We start from the raw sequence: 18883 nt of genomic DNA on the forward strand, positions 1-18883 counted from the left end.
TACTCTGTGTACCCGCTATCCATCAGGGTCTGCTGTTGTTTAACCCTCAACAGTTTTGAATTCATCCTTGCGGGTAACACCCGCCAAGCATGGGAGCTCCCAATACTGCTAGCCTTGGCAGCTCCCGTTCTGCACTTACATAATGATGCTGCTTATGCGACGGATTTCTGAAATCAGCGAACGTCTCCTGGGAAGCTTGCAAGTGCTTTTTAACTCCAAGTTGTACCACCGTTTTTTCCAGCTCACCAAATGAACATCCAATTTCAGGCTGACATGGCATTCAGCTGCTTCCATGGCACTCTCACACCACTTCTAGAAGAAGTTTCGAATCCCCTCCCGTTTGCTGACCCCTAAGAGTTTTCAATGAAAAAAACGATGAAGAGTGAATACCTGCCTAACAGTGCACTTTTTACAGCCACTCTGAAGCCTGCCTCTAGGGGGGAGTCCACACACCTTCAGAAGCCTAAGTAACAGAGCCTGCAGCCTCACGCACTCAGAACACCGCCGCTCCCAGCAGGGCCGGGTCAGGTAACGCACCAGGGCCGTTCCGCCCAGAGCTGAGCGCCAGCAGCAAGTACAAGAATTAACTGACCAAAGGGCACCGCGCTTGATCACTCTGTGAAGACAACCGAAGCTCAGTCAGGCAAAGCACAACCGCTTTTCACCTCAGGTGCAGCCCCTCGCCCGAGCAGCGTGCGCGCGCGCAAGCGCCCGTGCGGGACGTTCGCCACGTGCCGCGCGGCCTCCCGCCCCTCCAGCCCAAAGGCATCCACCGCCGATAGCGCGCGGGCGGCGGCAGGCATGCCTAGCCGCTGCCGGAGCGGAGCGCGCATGCGCGGGCCGGAGGGCCGAGGCAGGGGGCGGGGGTCGCGGCTGGGGGCGGGCGCCCCATGGCCGTTGGCGGCGGCGGGCGACGATGACCGACTACAGCGAGGAGCAGCGCAACGAGCTGGAGGCCTTGGAGTCCATCTACCCGGACTCGTTCACGGGTGAGCGGCGGCGGGGCCCGCGCCTGGCTGCGCCGCACGGCCGCGGGCGTGTGAGGGAGGGGCGGGAGGCCCCGGCGGGCGCAGCCGCCCCCTGCGCCGTGCCCGCCCGGGCGCCGCGCGCTATTAGCTGCACGCGCTCAGGGTATCTTTCTTTTCTTTTTTTTTTTTTTTTTTTTTTTTTTTTTCTGGTTTTCTCTGGACTGGAAAGCAAAGCACTTGCCGGCGGCTCTCGCCAGGTGCGCGGCGGTGCGTGCGGCCGGCGTGGCGGTACCGGTGGCCGGCTGGGCGGTGTTTGACGCCGTGGTACCGCCGCCCAGCGCGGGCACCGGCTGGGCCCCGGGTGGCGGCTGGTGGAAGGTGCTCTTTGGAGAAGCCTCTCCGAAGACGCGGGCGGTGGCAGTCGGGCCATGGGCTGTGCGCTGCCCGGCTGTCCTGTCCGGCAGCAGCCCCTCACAGCACCGGGCGTTCGGGTGTGCTTGAAGGTGCCGGTTGCTCTGTAAGTGCGTTGCCGATGTCTGCCATGCTCCATCGCAGACGTGTGGTGGAGCAAAGGCCAGCTTTAGTTCCCAGGTGCAGTGTGTTAAATTGTTAAATTGCTAAAACTTTCGTATGATGGATACATTGGTTTGTCAGATGTTCAGGACTTCCTAGTTACCGTCAATTAAGAGTATCTGCTGTAGCAGCTAATCCGATGTGATTTATGGTGCTCAGTATCCAAAGAATTGTAACGGTGAAAAAAAATTTTGTATTTTCTGTTTCTTTCCTGCACGGTATCTACTCTGCCTGAGGTCCCATAGTATCTTACTTGGCAGCAACTTCATCATACAGACATTTGCCCGTTACATTTGCTTTTGCTTTAATCTAAAAAGCTTTTAGATTCTTCAGTTTTACATTAAAGGTACACGAATTGATCTCTGGTAGCTGGGGATGCTGAATCACTGATACCAATATGGAAGTAATATACTTTCATATAGCTTCTACGCTGATACTTACTCTGAGTTACTGTTCGTTTATGTAATGCTCTTATGCCCAAAAGAAGACGGAGGAAAAACGTTGGTGGTATGTTAGGAATCTGGCAAAATTCAATTAATACTGTGAAAGCATATATGTAGTAGATCTGGTACAGGTTATAACAGTGACACAGAGCAGTCCTTATCTGAGGATAGGGTCTGCAACCCACAATTGTGCAATGAGGCTTCTAGTTTGTGAAACTTTAGATCACAGAGCTTGCGTTTTTTGCATCTCTGTAGAACTGCTTGTCTGTCTTCTAGTTGCCTCATTCATGCAGTTTCATTCTAGTACTTACTTGGGTAGTACATTCCTGAAGAAAAGCACTATGTGTTTCTTTTCTGGTTTAAGAAGCATTTGTTACATTAAGCTGTCCTAAATAGAGAAATAGGTGCAGACATACTACAAAATAGCCCAGGGTCAAGAGTGCAGTGGATGCTCATCACCCATACCTGGTGCAGTAAAGCAAATAAGCTTTGGGAACTTTCTCCATGCATCCAGTGCATGAACAGAAGTCGTTTGATGGTGGGTGGATTTGCATTTTTTGGAAAAGTGAAACTTCCAAACGAGAAAACTTTCCAAGAAAGAAACTTTTTGATATTATATGGTTTCATTCAAAGAGCACTCCAAACATCACATCATATGGAAAATAGCTGTTTACTGAGAAGTATTTATTAATAGTGTAAAAAGGTGCTTAACACTGTATCAGGAGCATCCTTGTTTCATTTGTCTTTGAGAAGTTCAGTTTTAATGATGTGAAGAACTTGCTGTCTGATTTTAAGGAATCTCTCCTTTTCTTTTTCATTCTTTGAACAGTATTGTCAGAAAAGCCGACGACTTTCACAATTACTGTGACATCTGAAGCAGGAGAAAATGATGAAAGTAAGTTGATCGTTTCTTAACATATATAGGAGGAGTTTCTGTGTAAGCCTAATTCTATCACCAGCAACTAGGTATACCTCCACCTAAGTGGAGGCTCTTGGGGGCCTGATCCAGCAAGCATTCCTCAGAAAATGTAGTTCAAGGATTCTGGTGATTGTGTTTAGTTCATAGAAATACTGTGCACTCTCACTAGGGCTACTTTCTGAGATGCTGAACCTCAAATACTTTGTAGCATAGCTTCAGAAAGTATTATGGATTGTCATCATCCCCGTAGTAGTTTACAGCCATGTTGTGAGGTGATTTTCTAGCCACTGTATGTATGCCAGCCACTTGGGAGAGCTGAGTCTGTGTACTGTGAATATGCAGTCCTTAAGAGCAGTTTCAGCGTGAAGAGCTGTGGGTCCCGACTCCCTATGTATTTGTTGGTATCAGTGATTGCATGGGCTTTTTGTAAGCAAGCCTTGCCCCAAGTAAGTTTGAGAGCTGCTCTTCTGGGTTACTGGATCAGAAGGAAGAAACTGGTGCTGTCTGCTTCAGTTTTAAAGGAGGAAGTCCTGCTTGGAGCAGGTGTCTGTGTTAAAGAGACTGCTGGACTGCCAGAACTGTGAGTCTGGAACTAAAAGGCGGCTTTCCCCCTGGTATTCTGGCAGTATATTTGAAAGGAACTTGATTCTCTTTTGCCTTGTTTCTGTTATCCTGGCTCTGGGTGGCTTCAGGTTGAATGCATTCTCAGCCAGTTCTCTGCTTAATAATAACTTCTACTGGGCATTGTGTCCTTGTCATATGATTTGTGTGGAGCTCTGGTACCCAACACGGAGGTTGATACCCCAGCCAGACACACAGTATTTGATGCATTAATATGCTAAGATTCTCTCTAGATCTGTTGTTAGGACTGTTCCTCATTTTCTCCAGCTTTAAGTGGAATATGAGGGAAAAGAGGTTACTGCTGTAGTACCCACTGTACCACAGAAGGTTTTCCCATTAATAGCCTTTAATAATTGGGTAATATAAGGATAAACATAATCTTAATTTCTCAGAACTCTTGCATTATATTTAAATCTGTTCATATAGTTTAACATCTGTTAAAATGTAAAAAGTAAGATGACCGTTCCTTTTAGACAAGAGTATTTTATATATTAAAATGTTTAGGCTGCTGATGCAATAGAAAAATATACAATGAAAGTTACAGAGTTAACACTGTAAGAATATATGCTTTTTCATCTTGTAGCTGTCCAAACAACCCTTAAGTTTACCTATAGAGAAAAATATCCTGATGAAACTCCACTTTATGAAATTGTGTCACAGGAGAATCTTGATGATAATGATGTCATGGACATAATAAAGCTACTAGAACAACAGGTAAGGAACACTTAATATCTCTGTTCGGCTTGATATTACTTCACACTTTAGCCAGAAGTTCTCTCTCAAATCAGTTATGTTCTGAGATGTGTGCTACTGATTTGAAACCTATTCCATACTGTAGGGATTGACTTTGAGGTTTGAGTTTGGTAAATGATATTGAGGTAAATGATGATAATGAGGTAAAATATAGGGCTAATTCAGTGTGCACAGATACAATAATGAAACGGAAGTGCTCTAGGTCTTCCCAGCTTTTGCAGTTCTAGTTTAAGGTGAATTTGTTTAACTGTATATATAGTATTTGTGGAAATAAGCCACTTTAATTTTCTTTGGAAAGATTAAAAAATGCTACATTGATTTTTTTGATTCTTTCTAATAACATAACTGTTTGAGGGGGTGGATCTCTTCAACCTTTGGGATTTTGCATTGTGAAGGAGTGAGAAGGAAACACTTCCTCTGTTTCAGGAATTCTTGACAAGTCCCCCCTGCCTTAAAATGACTGTAATATGTTAAGTAGATGTACGTTCCTTCCGGTTTATTTCATATAACCTTCCTTCCATCAACTTATGTTTTTGGGGTTTTTTGGGAAACTGTCCCAATTCAAAGGGGCATAGAGTGGCATTAAGGAATAAGCCATTTCAGGAAAGCAGGAGTTCTGAGTGACTATTGTCCTGTTGTCTCTTATGATTTATGATACTCATATCTTGGAGTTGTATTCCTAATATAAGTTTTGTTTTATTCATGAAAAAGCCTTCCAGATGTCTATAATATGTTGATAACCTGAACAGAGGTGTTCATCATTTGTGTTTTGCTGCGCACCTGTTTGGGAGTAACTTTAACTGGGCAGTTGACTTGAATTTTACAGCCAGCTTTTGAGGCTGGCGCAGAGCACCTCAGCTGTGTTACCTGCCTTTTCACGGCATACTGCTTTCTCAACACACTCAATGGAATTCAGCTGCTGAAGGTTTGAGGTTCTCCTTGTTTGAAGTTGACTTCTTTGTGTTGTAGGCAGAAGAAAATTTAGGAATGGTAATGATCTTCACTCTAGTCTCAGCAGTACAGGAGAAATTAAATGAAATAGTGGATCAAATAAAAACACGAAGAGAAGAGGAAAAGAAACAGAAAGAAAGAGAAGCAGAAGAAGAAGAGAAAGTATGTAAAAATAATGTTTTCAAGTAAAAATTTCCCACTTTTTTTAAATGCATGGTTTTGATGCAGGAGAAATTCTCGGTTATGCTGGGAGAGGAACATCAGTCCCAAAGCTGACACATTTTAAAACTGAAGGGCTAGAAGATTCTTTAGTGCACTTAACTGATAATTTTTTCCCCCCTCCGTGTTCTAAGGCAGTCTTTTCAGAGATTTATTGCATGTTTACGATCATTTCTAGCATTACTTCCTAAGGCAGGGGCAGAGGTTTTTCGCAAATGAAATCAAAGTCGCTGTAGCCAGTTTTTTGCTTGAAGAGGCAAGAAGGAATGGGGAGCAAAAAAGGCCTAGAATGTGGCGTGCTGCATGCAGGCTGCATGGTCTGAGGAAGTCTGTCTTCCTTGCTAGACTGAGCGGGTAGGGTGGAAGCAGTGGGACCAGTCTTCAAGACTGGTTTGTCTTCCCTGCTCCTGTCTTTTCTTCCAGCCACTGTGAAATAGTTTTTCCATTCATGGAATGTGCCATAAGTCCAACAACTGAGTCTTCACTTCCTTCCTGAGAAATAGCTAGAGCGTGATGGTACTTGGAAGGTTTAGTATGTCTGAAAATGGCAGAAAAATAGCTGGAAAAAAATATCCTTTTTTCTGTCTGAACAAGACAGAAGGGCTTATGTATTTTAACAGACAATATTTCAGTGTAGATTGCAGTTAAGAGTTGATAAGAAGTTCTGTGTACTTATGGTTAACCTGTATTAGTGGTGTGTTCCTAATTATTGCATTGTACGTCCAATACTAGTACGCAGGGCTTTTCTGTAAGAATTTCCACCTCAGTGCAGCTCTCTGAAGGGAGAGTCCCATGACAAAAAAACAGTAAGAATGTGTTCTTTGTATATTCTCAGGGTTAGGATTAATTTCTCAGAATAACTTCACAGCAAGCAGTGCTTCTGGAATGTTGTGATTTAAATAATTATGAGAATGGTCGTCTCTACTTGTAGATTTGCAAGTTATGTTTGCATCCTTGTTTTCTGTTCTTTCAGCAACGTTTTCATGGCACTCCTGTTACCATTGAGAACTTCCTAAATTGGAAAGCAAAGTTTGATGCAGAACTCCTAGAAATAAAAAGGAAAAAAATGAAAGAAGAAGAACAAGCGGGCAAAAATAAATTAAGTGGTATGACTTAAAACTGGTCCTGAAGTTTTTGCAATGTTATTGGACTACAGCTCTTAATGCAGTATTTCATTATTGTACTCCATGTCATGTGAAATCTTTGAGTGCAGAATTTGGGCTAAATACAAAGCTAATAGATACAGGATTTCTGCTGAAGGCATAAAAGTTCCCAAAATGTGCGTTTAAGCTTCTTTGTTCTGTGCTGGACAGTATATCAATTGGAGCTGCTACTGACAGGTGTTATTCTGGTAGAGATAGTTGGGGTTTGTTAAACAACAGAAAGAAAGAATCTACATCAGTTTATTGATTTTGCCTTTATTGCACTGGATCATACAGTGACTTTAGATTATTCAAGCGCATGTGGCAGTTTGGGATGCTGTTGCAGGACTGAAGCAACACAGAGGCTGGCTGCTGCTGTGACAAGCTTAACAATGCCTAGTGGGAATGGCTCTGATATTTTTGGGGAAGAGCTTGTCATATCAGTGGTTTTGGGCTCTGTGTTTTGCAGATCACGGTCTGTCCAGCAGAAAGCAAATTCTGTATCCAGTGGGCAAAATGTGGAGGAAATTTCTTACCTATAGGTTCTCATAATAGAAGTAATCTTGGGCATTCTCCTCCACACTCCATGGCTTAGCTTTGGACCTGTTCTCCTGTGACGCTGGATCTACTTTTTAACCTGATTACCTGAGAAAACATGACCATGTGATCATGCTGTGTCTCTGTTATGTTTTCTCCAACCTTTTGAAGGCTTTTGAAACTTTTGACTAGTTTGGATGAAATTTGACAGAGAGATAGAAATTTTAATGGTAGGTAGTTTCATGAAAAGCTGTACAGGGTAGGGGACATGTTTGCTTCCCCTCTGAAGGGAATGCATTTGGGAATCTGCAAAGCTGAAATCGTAGAAATCAGGCTGCTTCTAGTTTTCTTGTTCTTAAAATTGTTAACATGCTGTGTCTGTTTTCCTCTATACAAGTCTGGTTTAGTTTTCTTTACAAAACTAAACCCAGATTTATTCTCAGATGTCGTGAGTGTAACCCCAGTAGAAGTAAAAGGTGTCTTAAATGTTTTACTGTGAACACCAACCAGTCTTGCTGGCAGAAGCTTGCATAAGCAGTGCAAATATAGACAGATTATGGTTTATGTGGAAAGAGTCCTGAGTTTTTCTTCCCCTACCTCCCAATTAGAAAGGCTTCTACTTTGCTTTGTGTAGTATTTCCTTCACAGATACATGTGTATAGAAGCTGGTGATTTGTGTGTAGATCCAAGTTGCTTTTTGAATGAGGAGGACTGATGGAGGAGGCAGCTAATTTCCTTTCTTGTTCCCACAGAGGATTTCTTGTGGAATACAAGATGAGGACTGAAGCAGTAACAACTGATCACAGGCTCTGGGGCAATATGGTGTAAAATTTCCAAACCCCCATTATTAAAGCCTTAGTGACTGTAAGAAACAGTAACCCGTTTCACATGTGAGAGCAGGAAGCCTGCTGGCATGGAAGAAACCTGGATGAATACTCAAAAAATTAGAACGGGGAACTTACAGAATAAGTAGCTTAAAAAAACCCAGAACAAAACAAAAAACAAACAAAAAAAGCCCACCTCACCCTGCTCAAAATGGTTAATTTTAAAAGCCTAAAATACATGTGCTAACTATTGTTGCCTTAGGTTGGTCAGTATTTCAGATTTTGACTTGCTAATATGTTGTTTTTTACTTTTATTTGTAGGTAAGCAGCTGTTTGAAATGGATCACAACCTTGACACCTCTGACATCCAGTTCTTGGAGGAAGGTAAATTTCTGTTTGTTTCCACAACTGAAAGACAGTGGCTTAAAATAGGTCAAAATTCCTAAGCAAAATCTCTTACTATATTTCTGTCCTAGTATCTTACCTTGATACCACTTTTTACATTAGAAGAACTTTAAAAGTATTGTTTTGCAAATTGAAGTGCTTTTAGTTTCTTTCAAAAAACAAACAGAACAGTTTCAAGATGCTGAAGTGTACTTATTTGCAGTTTTGAGCTTGAGTTGGTTTTACTTCTGTTGCTTCTATTCAAGTTTTTGGACTGGAAGCAGAACCAAAACCAAGTAAAGCAAAACAAAAAAAGACATAACCGCCAGCCTTCTTACCCCGGACTTCAAGCACAGATCTTGAAATTCTGTCTCCTTTCTGAATCTTAACACCAATTGTAAACATCTTGCAGGTCAAATTAAATGCTGATTGCATCTGTGCAACCCAGTTCTTAATGGTTTTGTGCACACTTATTTATTGTCTTACTGAAAATGTCTGACCTGGTGCCAGCTGAAAATTTTGTAAACCTGTGCCAAAAGATGTTAAACTTGGAAAATATGTTGGAGATAAATCAACTAAATCTACTCACAGTCACTTATCAACTTAATTTTCTGTACTGTCTTTTAATATCCTTGTTTAAAAGACTGATTTTTGAGTTAAGACAGCTATTTAATGTAGCTGCATTATCTACTGGTATTGCAAAACACACGTGGAAGAGTCAACAATTTTCTCTTCAAGTTACAATGTAAAAGTCATTTATGAACATCAGTGAGTATAAACTTGAAATGGTAGTAATGAGGGAGTTGAGTTTCTTTTAGTTAGGGGGCATAATTTAAACTTGTCTTCCTCTAAAATGTCTGAAGTGAAGCTGGGTTGTTGATAGACCTCTGTATTTGGGCTCTGTGCCCAAATGACTTGCGATTAATGGATTAATTTTTAATCCTGTTTCTATTGTGATTAAAAACTCCTGTTCTTATTGCTGTTTGCATTCTATCAACAATGCAACAGGTTACTAACTGCAATTTAATATTGCAATACTGTGTAATAAGTAATTCTAATTTTTACAGTTTAAACAGGATAATGTTGTTATCTTTTAGAAGGAGATGGTTTTAAAGGCTCTTTCAAATCTAGTGAAAGAAAACAACATTACTTAGTGGCCAGAGGATGTCACTGATGATAGTCACAAATAAAACAGCAATAATCCTCCAGTTTTATCCTTAGGTCAGCATCATCTTTTTCAGAAGAAAGTGTGAAACCATACAAAGCTTTTAAAATTTAAATCTGAAAGCAAATGTATGTATGTAGGCATATAAAATGGTGTGTAAGGGTTGTTTGGGTTTTTTTGGGGGGGTGTCTTTTTTTTTAATAAACCCTGTGTTTTTGTGGCTATGATTGTAACTATTCCAGCACCTGAGATCCTGAGCTCCTACTTTGATGGTACCTGGGAGAAAAGATCTCTGCTTCTAGGATCTATAAATTCTCCCAGTGCATTCTGAGGTCCTGTGTGACTTTTGTCTTGTCTGAGTTTTGGTATGAGGGAAAAAAGTTTCACTTTAGTTGTAAAAAGATAAAATGGAAAAGGAAAAGCCACATGTCTAAGTCAGTTATCAGCTACCTACATTGAAGAATAAATACAAAAAAGCATTGTTTATTTTGTAGTTAGGTACTGGTTTCCTACTTGCATGAAAATAAATTATTTTTCTGTTCTTTGCAGCTGGAAACAGTGTGGAGGTCGATGAATCTTTATTCCAAGAAATGGATGATTTGGAGTTGGAGGATGAAGAGGATGACCCTGACTACAACCCTGTTAATTTAGATAGCGATTAGACTTTTTTGAACTGGCTCTGTCATCAGTATGGACATATGTAAGCAGAGAGGGACAGGCAGGAAAGCCACAGTATCTGTGGTTTTAGTAGTGTGTATTGGTTTTCTTTTTTTTTTTTTTTTTTTCCCCCAAAGAAAATAACCAAGATATTTTAAATCCAGGAGAATGGTCTTCTGCTGACTTTCATAATAAATAAATTAACTTTAATATTTCAGATGAAAAATTTTAGAAATTTTGATCTGTCTGAAAATGCTATTCTACTTGCTCTTACTTTTTCCCTCCCACTTCTGTAATTGTCCTTTGAAGAGACGTGACAACGAGCAAGATGGAAAGATGTTATAGCAAGTACTGAAGACACCTGCCTCTGAAGGCTGAGCAGCTGTTCTGCTATCTTCCACCTGGGATATACATGGGCAGCTTTGGTGAATAAAAGGGATCACATACTATGCAGTTATTTTTTTTTATGTTTTTTTCTTGTGTGGAATTTTGTAACACTTGAAGTCAGTTCTGGTACCCCAACCTAGCAGCTGTAGATAGGCAGTTCTAGTCACCTTTTAATAAGGCCTCACTTTAATAAAGTTGAATGGAAATGCTTTCCATACCACTACATAGTAGTAGAACTACTACATAAAATCTGCTGTCCTTGAGTACAGTAGTTTCAAAATGACTAGTTCAAATCTGTGGGGAAAAAATCAGAATGAGGTGGAAGTCCTCTTGAAAAGTTTGGTTGATTTGTTCAGAGAGGAAACATAATAAGTGAAGTGCAGTACCAGGATTTATAGGGTTCTTAAAGGTCTGAATGTAATGGGTGTTGTTTTAGAAGCATCGTGTTGGCAGCTTATAAATGCACAATGTACAGGAAAGCTACACATCAACTCACGGATGTTAACCATCCTGCAGAGTTGTGTATGGAGCCAACAGCTTGATGCTAGACGACTCCTCCCTTCCCACCTCCAAAAAAACCCCAAAACACTGCGAGAACTGTGGTGTTTAAACATGCAGTGTTTGAGACTCCATCAGCTAGAAGGATGACTATGGATGAAGGTTTCAAAAGACAACTCTCCAAATAGAGAACCACCAGGCGCCTCAATGATTAAACACTGTGTGCTGAATTTTGAAATACTGTTCGTAGACTGCCTTAACTGCACCAGCTTCAACCTTTGAAGAGGGTTGCACTAAAGTATCGCAGTGTTTAGAGGAATAATAAATTTATGAATTCAATATTTGGAAATACTGTATTCAGAATTTAATTCCGGAAATAATTTAATGGTGTATAAGATTCTCTGCTCATATCGCTTGAGAACACCTGTTTAGGATGATCTCCTTTAACATGTTTTCAGTAGTCTTTTCGTTTTGTATTCGAGATGAATGAGTTTCTATTAGGTAGAAATAAATGTTCAAGTACCTTGTAAATACTTTTATAAATTAACCATGTGCCTTTGCTCCTACTGTCCTCTATTTGATCTTTTTAATTTTGGCTACTAAGAGCTCTAAACAAGCATCTAGTTTTCAATGATAATGTTGTATGTTTCAAAGCAATAAGCGAGATCTGTGTTCCAGCAGTTACCAAATATGTTAAAAAAAATGTGAGCTAATGTGATATTAAATCTGAATTTTCCAAAGATACAGTTGGATTGAAAGATTCATAGTGACTACATCCAGCTTCCTGTGTAATTGCTAGGATGCTTTAAAATGCTCTTCAGTACTGGTCTTAATTTACTTCTGGTATGTCTCAATTCAGCTGCATAAAAATATTTAACTCCTAAGGCTGCTTTTCATTTTCAGCAATGTATGTTTAAAACTGGCATTTTTTCATAGGAGTGAATTAGTTCTCTTTACATCTGAACTGAATCCAAGAATGCAGTGTAGTCTGTGCAAAATGTGGTAATCTGAGAAAATTTTCCAAGTGGGTCACTGACAAGAATGATGTACGTATGAAAAAATGTTTCTTGTTAATGGCATTTCTAGATTAATGAAATTTTCTAGTCTGTTTTCACACTAACATATTTATTGGTTTTCAGGCAGAGGGTCTGTAGCTGAAACATGTTAAAATGTGAAAACACTTTCACTGTTACATCTTATATTTCAAAGCAGAGGAAATAAGGTTTGAAGTGACAAAAAATTGCATAAAGTCTGTTCCTCCAAGTCTTTGGAACAAGTTTCAGTGACTCAATCTGAACTTCAGATTCATTTAGCTTTGTTAGCAATTAACATCTGTGAAATAAAAGGGAATTTGACTGAGAGTAAGCTCGGCTATGTTTGCGTGTTTTAGATTGCTGAAATGGAATGAGGTAAGGTTTCTTTGGTGGTAGAAGTTTAGGTGAGATATTTAAAGTTTACTTATGCACTTTGGATTAGATTGAAGTCTGATTCATATTAATCTAATAAAATTCCATTGATGAACTTTGATGAGATTTTAGTAATTCAGAATTATGGTGCTGACAGCCTTGCTTGTACCTTGCTTTTAACGAAGTCCAAAGCGTACCCTGTAATGCATGTAGGGAGACTATTATGGGTTGCAACACTGCACTACAACCGGAGCTAATCTAGTTTTGCTCATGCTGAACTTTCTCAATAGTGGTGCCTGAGCTCTAGTAAAATTCAGAGGATGGTGCTGTAGGGGAATACAATCTTGGGTATGCTGCAAAACCTAGGATTTTGCATCCAAATTAGGATTGTTTTACGATCTGCTTTAAAGCAAACAAACTCCTAGTATGTGTCTCTAGGGTTTTGGGGTTTTTTTTCCTTGTCCTTTGGCCAAAAATGGAGAGCTCGAAATACATCTCCTGTGGGGAGAATCAACTTCTGCCCTTCTCCTAGGGGACTTAAAACCGTCAGGCTACCTCCACGTTTTAAACTGTGTGGTTGCTGAAACAGATTCAAAGCTTGTTGGACAAGGCAGTAGACTCTGCGTGGATCCAAGATGCTGATGCCCTAGATCCTGAGGGAGAGCTGTCATGTGAGTGTTCTCCCTCTCTTCTTGCAGAATTTGACAGGGTGTGAAATGCTACTTCACTTTTTTTATTATTTTTTTTTATTAGCCCTTCAGAGCCTTGCAACTTGGCTTGGAGTAGGAGGGAGAGGCTTTTCAGTTGTTTGACACAAACGCATTTATCACCGTGAATTCAGTTTTACTTTCTGCAGTACGTGTTCCTGGAATCTGGAACTGATCGAGTGAGCTGATACCATTGGGCTGTGGCAGTGTAGTGTGAGGTTTACGTGGCTTGTATTACTATGCTGGGACTTCCCATCTTCGGAAAAAAGAGTAAAGATCAAGGTCCTACTTGTAATCAGGAGTTCTGTTCGTACTTACAGCAAACTCAGCAAAAGGCCTGCATTAGGCTTCTGACTTTGAACTGGTTTTACCTTTTCTGTGGCCAGGGTAAATACGTGCATGTGGAAAAGGGAACTTTCCACGAGGGGACCAGTGACGACTCAAAGGTCGGGGGATGCGGTGGTTACACAAGTCACAGAAGGGGTTGTTTTTTAACTTGTTTTCTTGGTATTGGGGATGCAAAGTTCCAGAAGGAAAGATGATCTGACTGTATCATTGAAGCACATGGAAAAGGATGTATGCTAACAAAACACTGGTTACGTTATCCAAAGGCTACGTCCTGAAGGCTGCTGAAGAAAATGAAAGGATGATGGCAGAGGTTCCCAAGAGCACAAGCAGGCTAGCACAGCAGAGGCCTTGAAAGTACAAGCACAGATTAGTAGCTGAGATGTGAAAGCTTTAGTCATAAATCACCGCTGAATGCATGATCAAGTCATTAATTACTAATCACTAAAGAAATGGAGTCTTGAAAAATGCGTAGACCACTTTTAGAGCATAAAGTGAACCTGTGTGGAAATACACAGGTCTAGGCATGTCAAGACTTTAGATATCATGCAAGATGACGGTGAATCCAGGTGGTTGCTCAGTTGCATTTGCTTCAGAAATAGGAATGCAGAATTCATCACAGCAGTGTCCCCTATTGCTAGGTAGGTAAATAGTAATTTATTACCTTTGAAAGGAGGTATGTATCATTGACTCACATTTGCTCTGATCTCCTGCTTGATTGTAATTTGGATGCAGCAACCCCCAAAACACCGCCATGTGAGCCCACAAATCACTCCAGATATCCCACAACCACCTCCAGCACTCATGCACCCAGCCCTACCAAAACTACCTATGTGTTTTGAGAGGCACAGGAGGTCGGTTTGGTTTGCGTGTAGCTTGCTCAGGGTACACCTGCATGACTGAGCCCAGGAATGAGGTAGACCCGTTCAGTCGGACCTGAGCAGGAACCTTGTGTGTGGGCTGTTCAGGCCATGGCTGACCAGGGTTTATACTTAAAGCTACACTGCATGTACTCAGAGATGATTCAGGTCTAAAAGCAAAGGTAACAACCCTAGTTAGGTAGCTGAATAAAGGCAGACTTTCCCCCTCCTTTAGTAACAATTCCATTGTTTCCTGATTTCGGGTAAGTAGTTATGAATGTGTCACTATCTTTGATTTCACAATCCTTCAGGGAAGCTATGTACTCAAGTGAAGTATTTACAGCAAAATAAAACCCTTTGTACCTGATGGTTCCATTGTTAATCTGTTGTCCTTATAGGTGAAAAACCTGCAGTAAGAAAATATAAAAGTAAATCTTTTTCTTTGATTGTCATCTCAGAAGCAAGCAAGTAATTAAAACAAAGAATCCAGTGCTGGGAAATTTTAAAAAAATGCATCTCAGCAAAATTCTGGAAACAATACAGTGAAATTTAGCTTTCAGATTTTCACAAGAACATCACTCAGGATACATTTCTAGTGAAAAAAACCAACAACTCTATAGCAATACCTTTTATTCATATACTTATTTACATGCTATGTGCATATAAAAACTAATGAACTGAAGGCAACCTATATAAAAATCACATGTCAAAACTCCTCTAGGATCTGAGTGGCTGTAGAGTTTTCTTTGGGATGTCAGTAGCTCTTGGACAGAGCTTAACTACCAAGCTCTCATTCTGAGTTTTGTGACTGGAACTGTGTTAGGAACATTTTATTACAATTTCTGCCTCCTTGTACTTATTCTCTGTCTCATTACTAATGTTTCTCCCATGGTAAGCATGAGTTCTGAAAACAAGGATGGGTAATTGTGATTGTGTGCTATTGTTATTTTCTTAAAAATGCCTACTGGTTTTATGAGATTGTTGTCTTGTGTCTCATTAACACCATTGCTGTGTATTTGCCAGAAAAAGACATTAAACATCATTGTGGTGACTAGAGAAGAGCAAACGCTTAGGGCCATAGAGGAAGAGTAACAGAGAGACTGACTCTGGTAGCTGAGCCAGAGCCAAATGACACATCTAGGTCTGGAGGTTTTGATCTGTGTCTCTTCTGCAGTCTTTGGGCTAAACAACACATCCATGGACTTCAGTGAGCTTAACATCCCAGTCTCTCCCTCCCTGCTCTGTAGTCATCTGAAACTATGACCTTCCAACTTTTGTTCTTATAAGTAACACTTAATAAAAACACTAAAAAAGAGCAGGGAGGAACAAATTCTAGAGTCTGTTGATGTAGAGGCTATCAATTAATTTGTGTATCAGTTGATACGAAGTCTTCTATGGGTCTCCCAGAACATGATCAACACACTTGTCTTTTTCTCCCTTAAACCTGTGAAGCAAATACCCTTTGCTTGTCCAAGTCTTGGTTTGGCAGAAGCCTACCTCTTTTCTTTTGTCTAGCATTAAGGACCTTTAAGTGACCTTCATGTAATCTTTTATCACTCTCTTATGATATTCTTCATCATGCCTAAGAGAAATTCCTTCTAAATACCTACAAAGCAAGATCATTTTTCTTCTTCAAATCCCTTCTTCAGACAACCCTATGCTATGATACATGTAAACCACTTGCCAGCAGATCAACAGTCATTGCTGTGATCATTGTCTATCACACTAATTCTGTCTCCTTATTTCCTTTTTCTCTGGGACACGGCTATGTCCATCTGTTGTTTGTTGTCTTTATTTTTAGATTGTAAATGCATTAATCGTCTGTGTGTGCCCTTGTTAGCATTCTGGGCTTTGCCTAGGTATTTGAGCTTTTAGGCATTACTTCAGAATAAATTAATGTTTTTTTATAATGAATTGATAAAAGAAATGTCAATAGTAAATGTTAATAAAGCATGATAAGCTTTGGGACTTTCTTTCTTTGATCATACCACAGGCAAAACAAATGCATACACCCAGCTATGCTGGCCACAGATGAAGGCAACAACATACAAGATACTGTTGTGATCCCAAGAGAGAGGAATGGGCATTGAGATGGAGATGTAAAATGGAGAAAATGCCATCGTGTCAGTCACCCTGCTCCTGTGATCAGAACAAAGACAGTTAAAGAAATAAACCAAAAGAATGCTGACGCAGAGTCATACGGAGAAAGTTTATTTAACAGAACCAACAGCATGTCGTTAAACTAATCAGCCTTTATTTTTTTTTCTTGGAATTTCCAGGCAGTATCTGAAAGTTGCATAAATTGAAAAAGGGACCAAAGTCAAGACAAGGAGGATCAGTCTTACCTAGGTTTCATGATGAAATCTATGTGCAGGTTACAACTTCTGTTATGAAGCTCTGTGCAGATTTAACTCATTTTCCTACATCATTTCAACAACCTCTTTTGATCTGAGGCAATAGTTTTCATTCTACCACTATCAACACTTTACTGAATTTCAGCTGCTTACGTGCTTTTGGCACATGCGGTTGTAAAAGTAGCTTATTGTTACTTCTTGTTTAATGCTTTCTTCATAACAAAGAAAAAGAGTAATTCCTGTGCATACACTAACCTTTACCTTGATCTAACGAGATTGCCGTAACAAGTAGAGGAGAAAAAAGAAACAGAAATAATCTACTAATGTATGAACTATTGTGAACTCATGGTATGTGAGTGTCCTAAGTCAGGTAGGACAGTAACAGGGAACTGCTGCCATAAACCTCACTCATGTAACATTGCTTTTATTTCAAAATGATGAGGAGAGGGAAAGGAAAAGAAAAATCAGAGGGAAAAGAAGAGTTCTGAAGATAAAAATTAGAAATTGAGAACTGTTAATTGAGAATTGAGAATATAGTTAGTATTAAAGGAGGTTTTAATATTTTTTTTGCTTTTGGATTTTTTATTGAGGTATGTAAAAAGGCTATTTATTCAACTGTAAAAAATATCTATTAAGTAAAATATCATAATTCCAGGATTCATTGTCAATAATGGATGTGCTGCATGAAAAGCAGGGAACCTGAGGGAGTAGTTACATACTGATGTTTTCTTCCTTCTTCAAGCAAGAGCTTTATTTCCTCTCCTATTTATTTAAGAGAAATTTAATATTTTACACAATAATAACTGCTTTGCTTAAGTGAGAGTGAATAGACCTGAATCTTTTATTTCTTCAGGAAATTCACTAGGTTTGATTTTTCTGACCTGATTAAGCTTTTGAAGGAATGAATAAAGAAGACTAATAGACATAGTCAGCAAGAAAACATTTAATTTACTTTTAAACTCAGAAAAGATACATTACTTCAAAACGTTAATTAGATGTGATTTAGAAACAGACACAAACTCTCCATGAGGATGAATTTATCGCCCAAGATGCTAGAATAGGCAGAGACGTATACTGACTTTGTGCTGACACTACAGAATAATGCAACGCTGATGTATGACACCCGACAGTTTTTAGGAAATGAAGTGAAAGCCTTCTTAGCACTTGCTGGTACGAAGAATACCATTTCTATAACTGGGGCTCAGATGGTAGTGGTTCCTCGTAGTAATACCCTTCTCTAAACTCTTCCTCTCTAGAATCTGACTGCCATTAAAAAAACATAACAAACTGTTATTTGCTGTGCTTGCAAGGAAAACACAGTAGCGTTGTCTGAACGTGCTCTGCGTATGAAAACTATGACGAAATAACCATGAGATGGCATTAAAAGTTATCATTTCTCTCCAGTCTACAGATGCCTCCTGCATGACTCCCTGGGATGACCCCCTGTAGAAAGGAGAGGAACAGAACTGAAATAAAATGCTAGAAAACACCCCATACAGGCAAGCTCTTGTCTGTGCAGCGGAAATCAGCACTTTCAGGGCTGGAGGGTGCAATGAAATTCACTGCCATATAGCTCAAGGGAATAATTAGAAAGTGTTAAAGTTGTTTCTGCAAGAAAAACCTAGGGGTCACCAAAATCCACGTTTTTCACTGGAACCTTCAATTAGGAACACTTAATCTGAAAATGCCTGTCTATAAAGCAATGTGAATTAGTGTTAAATACTAGAATGACTAGAATATTACTAGTATACTACAATTAGATGACTTGATTTTTAAAATAAAGTTCACATTAAACTTTTTATAAGTTCTTACAGTACATATAAAAGTATTTGGACAAGTCTTATATAGGATAAATTGTATATAAATAGACAAAAAAGAATGAAACATTTTGCTCCCAAAATTTTGGATTTACAGGGAGTTTTGACATTGTTCCCAAGGAGAAATGAACACATTTTGAAAACCATGGTACACAATTAACAGCTTCTGACAATCCTGAGTAGCAATTATAACAATAATTAACTGAAGCTTTTCTGAGAGTAAATTTACTTCATGTAAAGAATAAACTGCTTCAGCACTTGATGTACAGCAGACTTAGGAGGCTTTTCAGTAATTAATTTGTGCTCTGTCTTGTGTAGGTTCACAGACACTTCTTCACTGTTTTGTTCAGAAA

General features: G+C 39.8%; 1 protein-coding gene across 2 annotated transcripts; it reads left to right on the plus strand.

Moving 5' to 3' along the window:
- The first annotated feature begins 834 nt into the window (after positions 1 to 834).
- Positions 835 to 12406, plus strand: RWDD1 (RWD domain containing 1). Of its 2 annotated transcripts, none has more exons than XM_055810456.1 (7): positions 835 to 989; positions 2814 to 2879; positions 4108 to 4238; positions 5247 to 5390; positions 6421 to 6553; positions 8272 to 8334; positions 10049 to 12406. In XM_055810456.1, the coding sequence occupies exons 1-7, from the start codon at positions 917 to 919 to the stop codon at positions 10159 to 10161; spliced, it is 723 nt and encodes a 240-aa protein (XP_055666431.1). In that variant the 5' UTR covers positions 835 to 916; the 3' UTR covers positions 10162 to 12406. The 2 variants fall into 2 exon arrangements, with proteins under 2 accessions (XP_055666431.1, XP_055666432.1); XM_055810457.1 differs by having other exon boundaries at positions 907 to 989; positions 4185 to 4238; positions 10049 to 11783.
- Positions 12407 to 18883: the final 6477 nt, after the last annotated feature.

Source organism: Falco peregrinus, chromosome 7 (assembly GCF_023634155.1).
Source record: "Falco peregrinus isolate bFalPer1 chromosome 7, bFalPer1.pri, whole genome shotgun sequence".
In the NCBI taxonomy this organism is placed as follows: domain Eukaryota; kingdom Metazoa; phylum Chordata; class Aves; order Falconiformes; family Falconidae; genus Falco; species Falco peregrinus.

Excerpts from the sequence above, each read along its gene's own strand:
- RWDD1 (XM_055810456.1), top strand. The coding sequence starts at position 917 with ATGACCGACTACAGCGAGGAGCAGCGCAACGAGCTGGAGGCCTTGGAG. Across the intron at positions 5,391-6,420 it reads AAGCAGAAGAAGAAGAGAAA|CAACGTTTTCATGGCACTCC; the intron begins GTATGTAAAAAT and ends CTGTTCTTTCAG. Across the intron at positions 8,335-10,048 it reads CATCCAGTTCTTGGAGGAAG|CTGGAAACAGTGTGGAGGTC; the intron begins GTAAATTTCTGT and ends TGTTCTTTGCAG.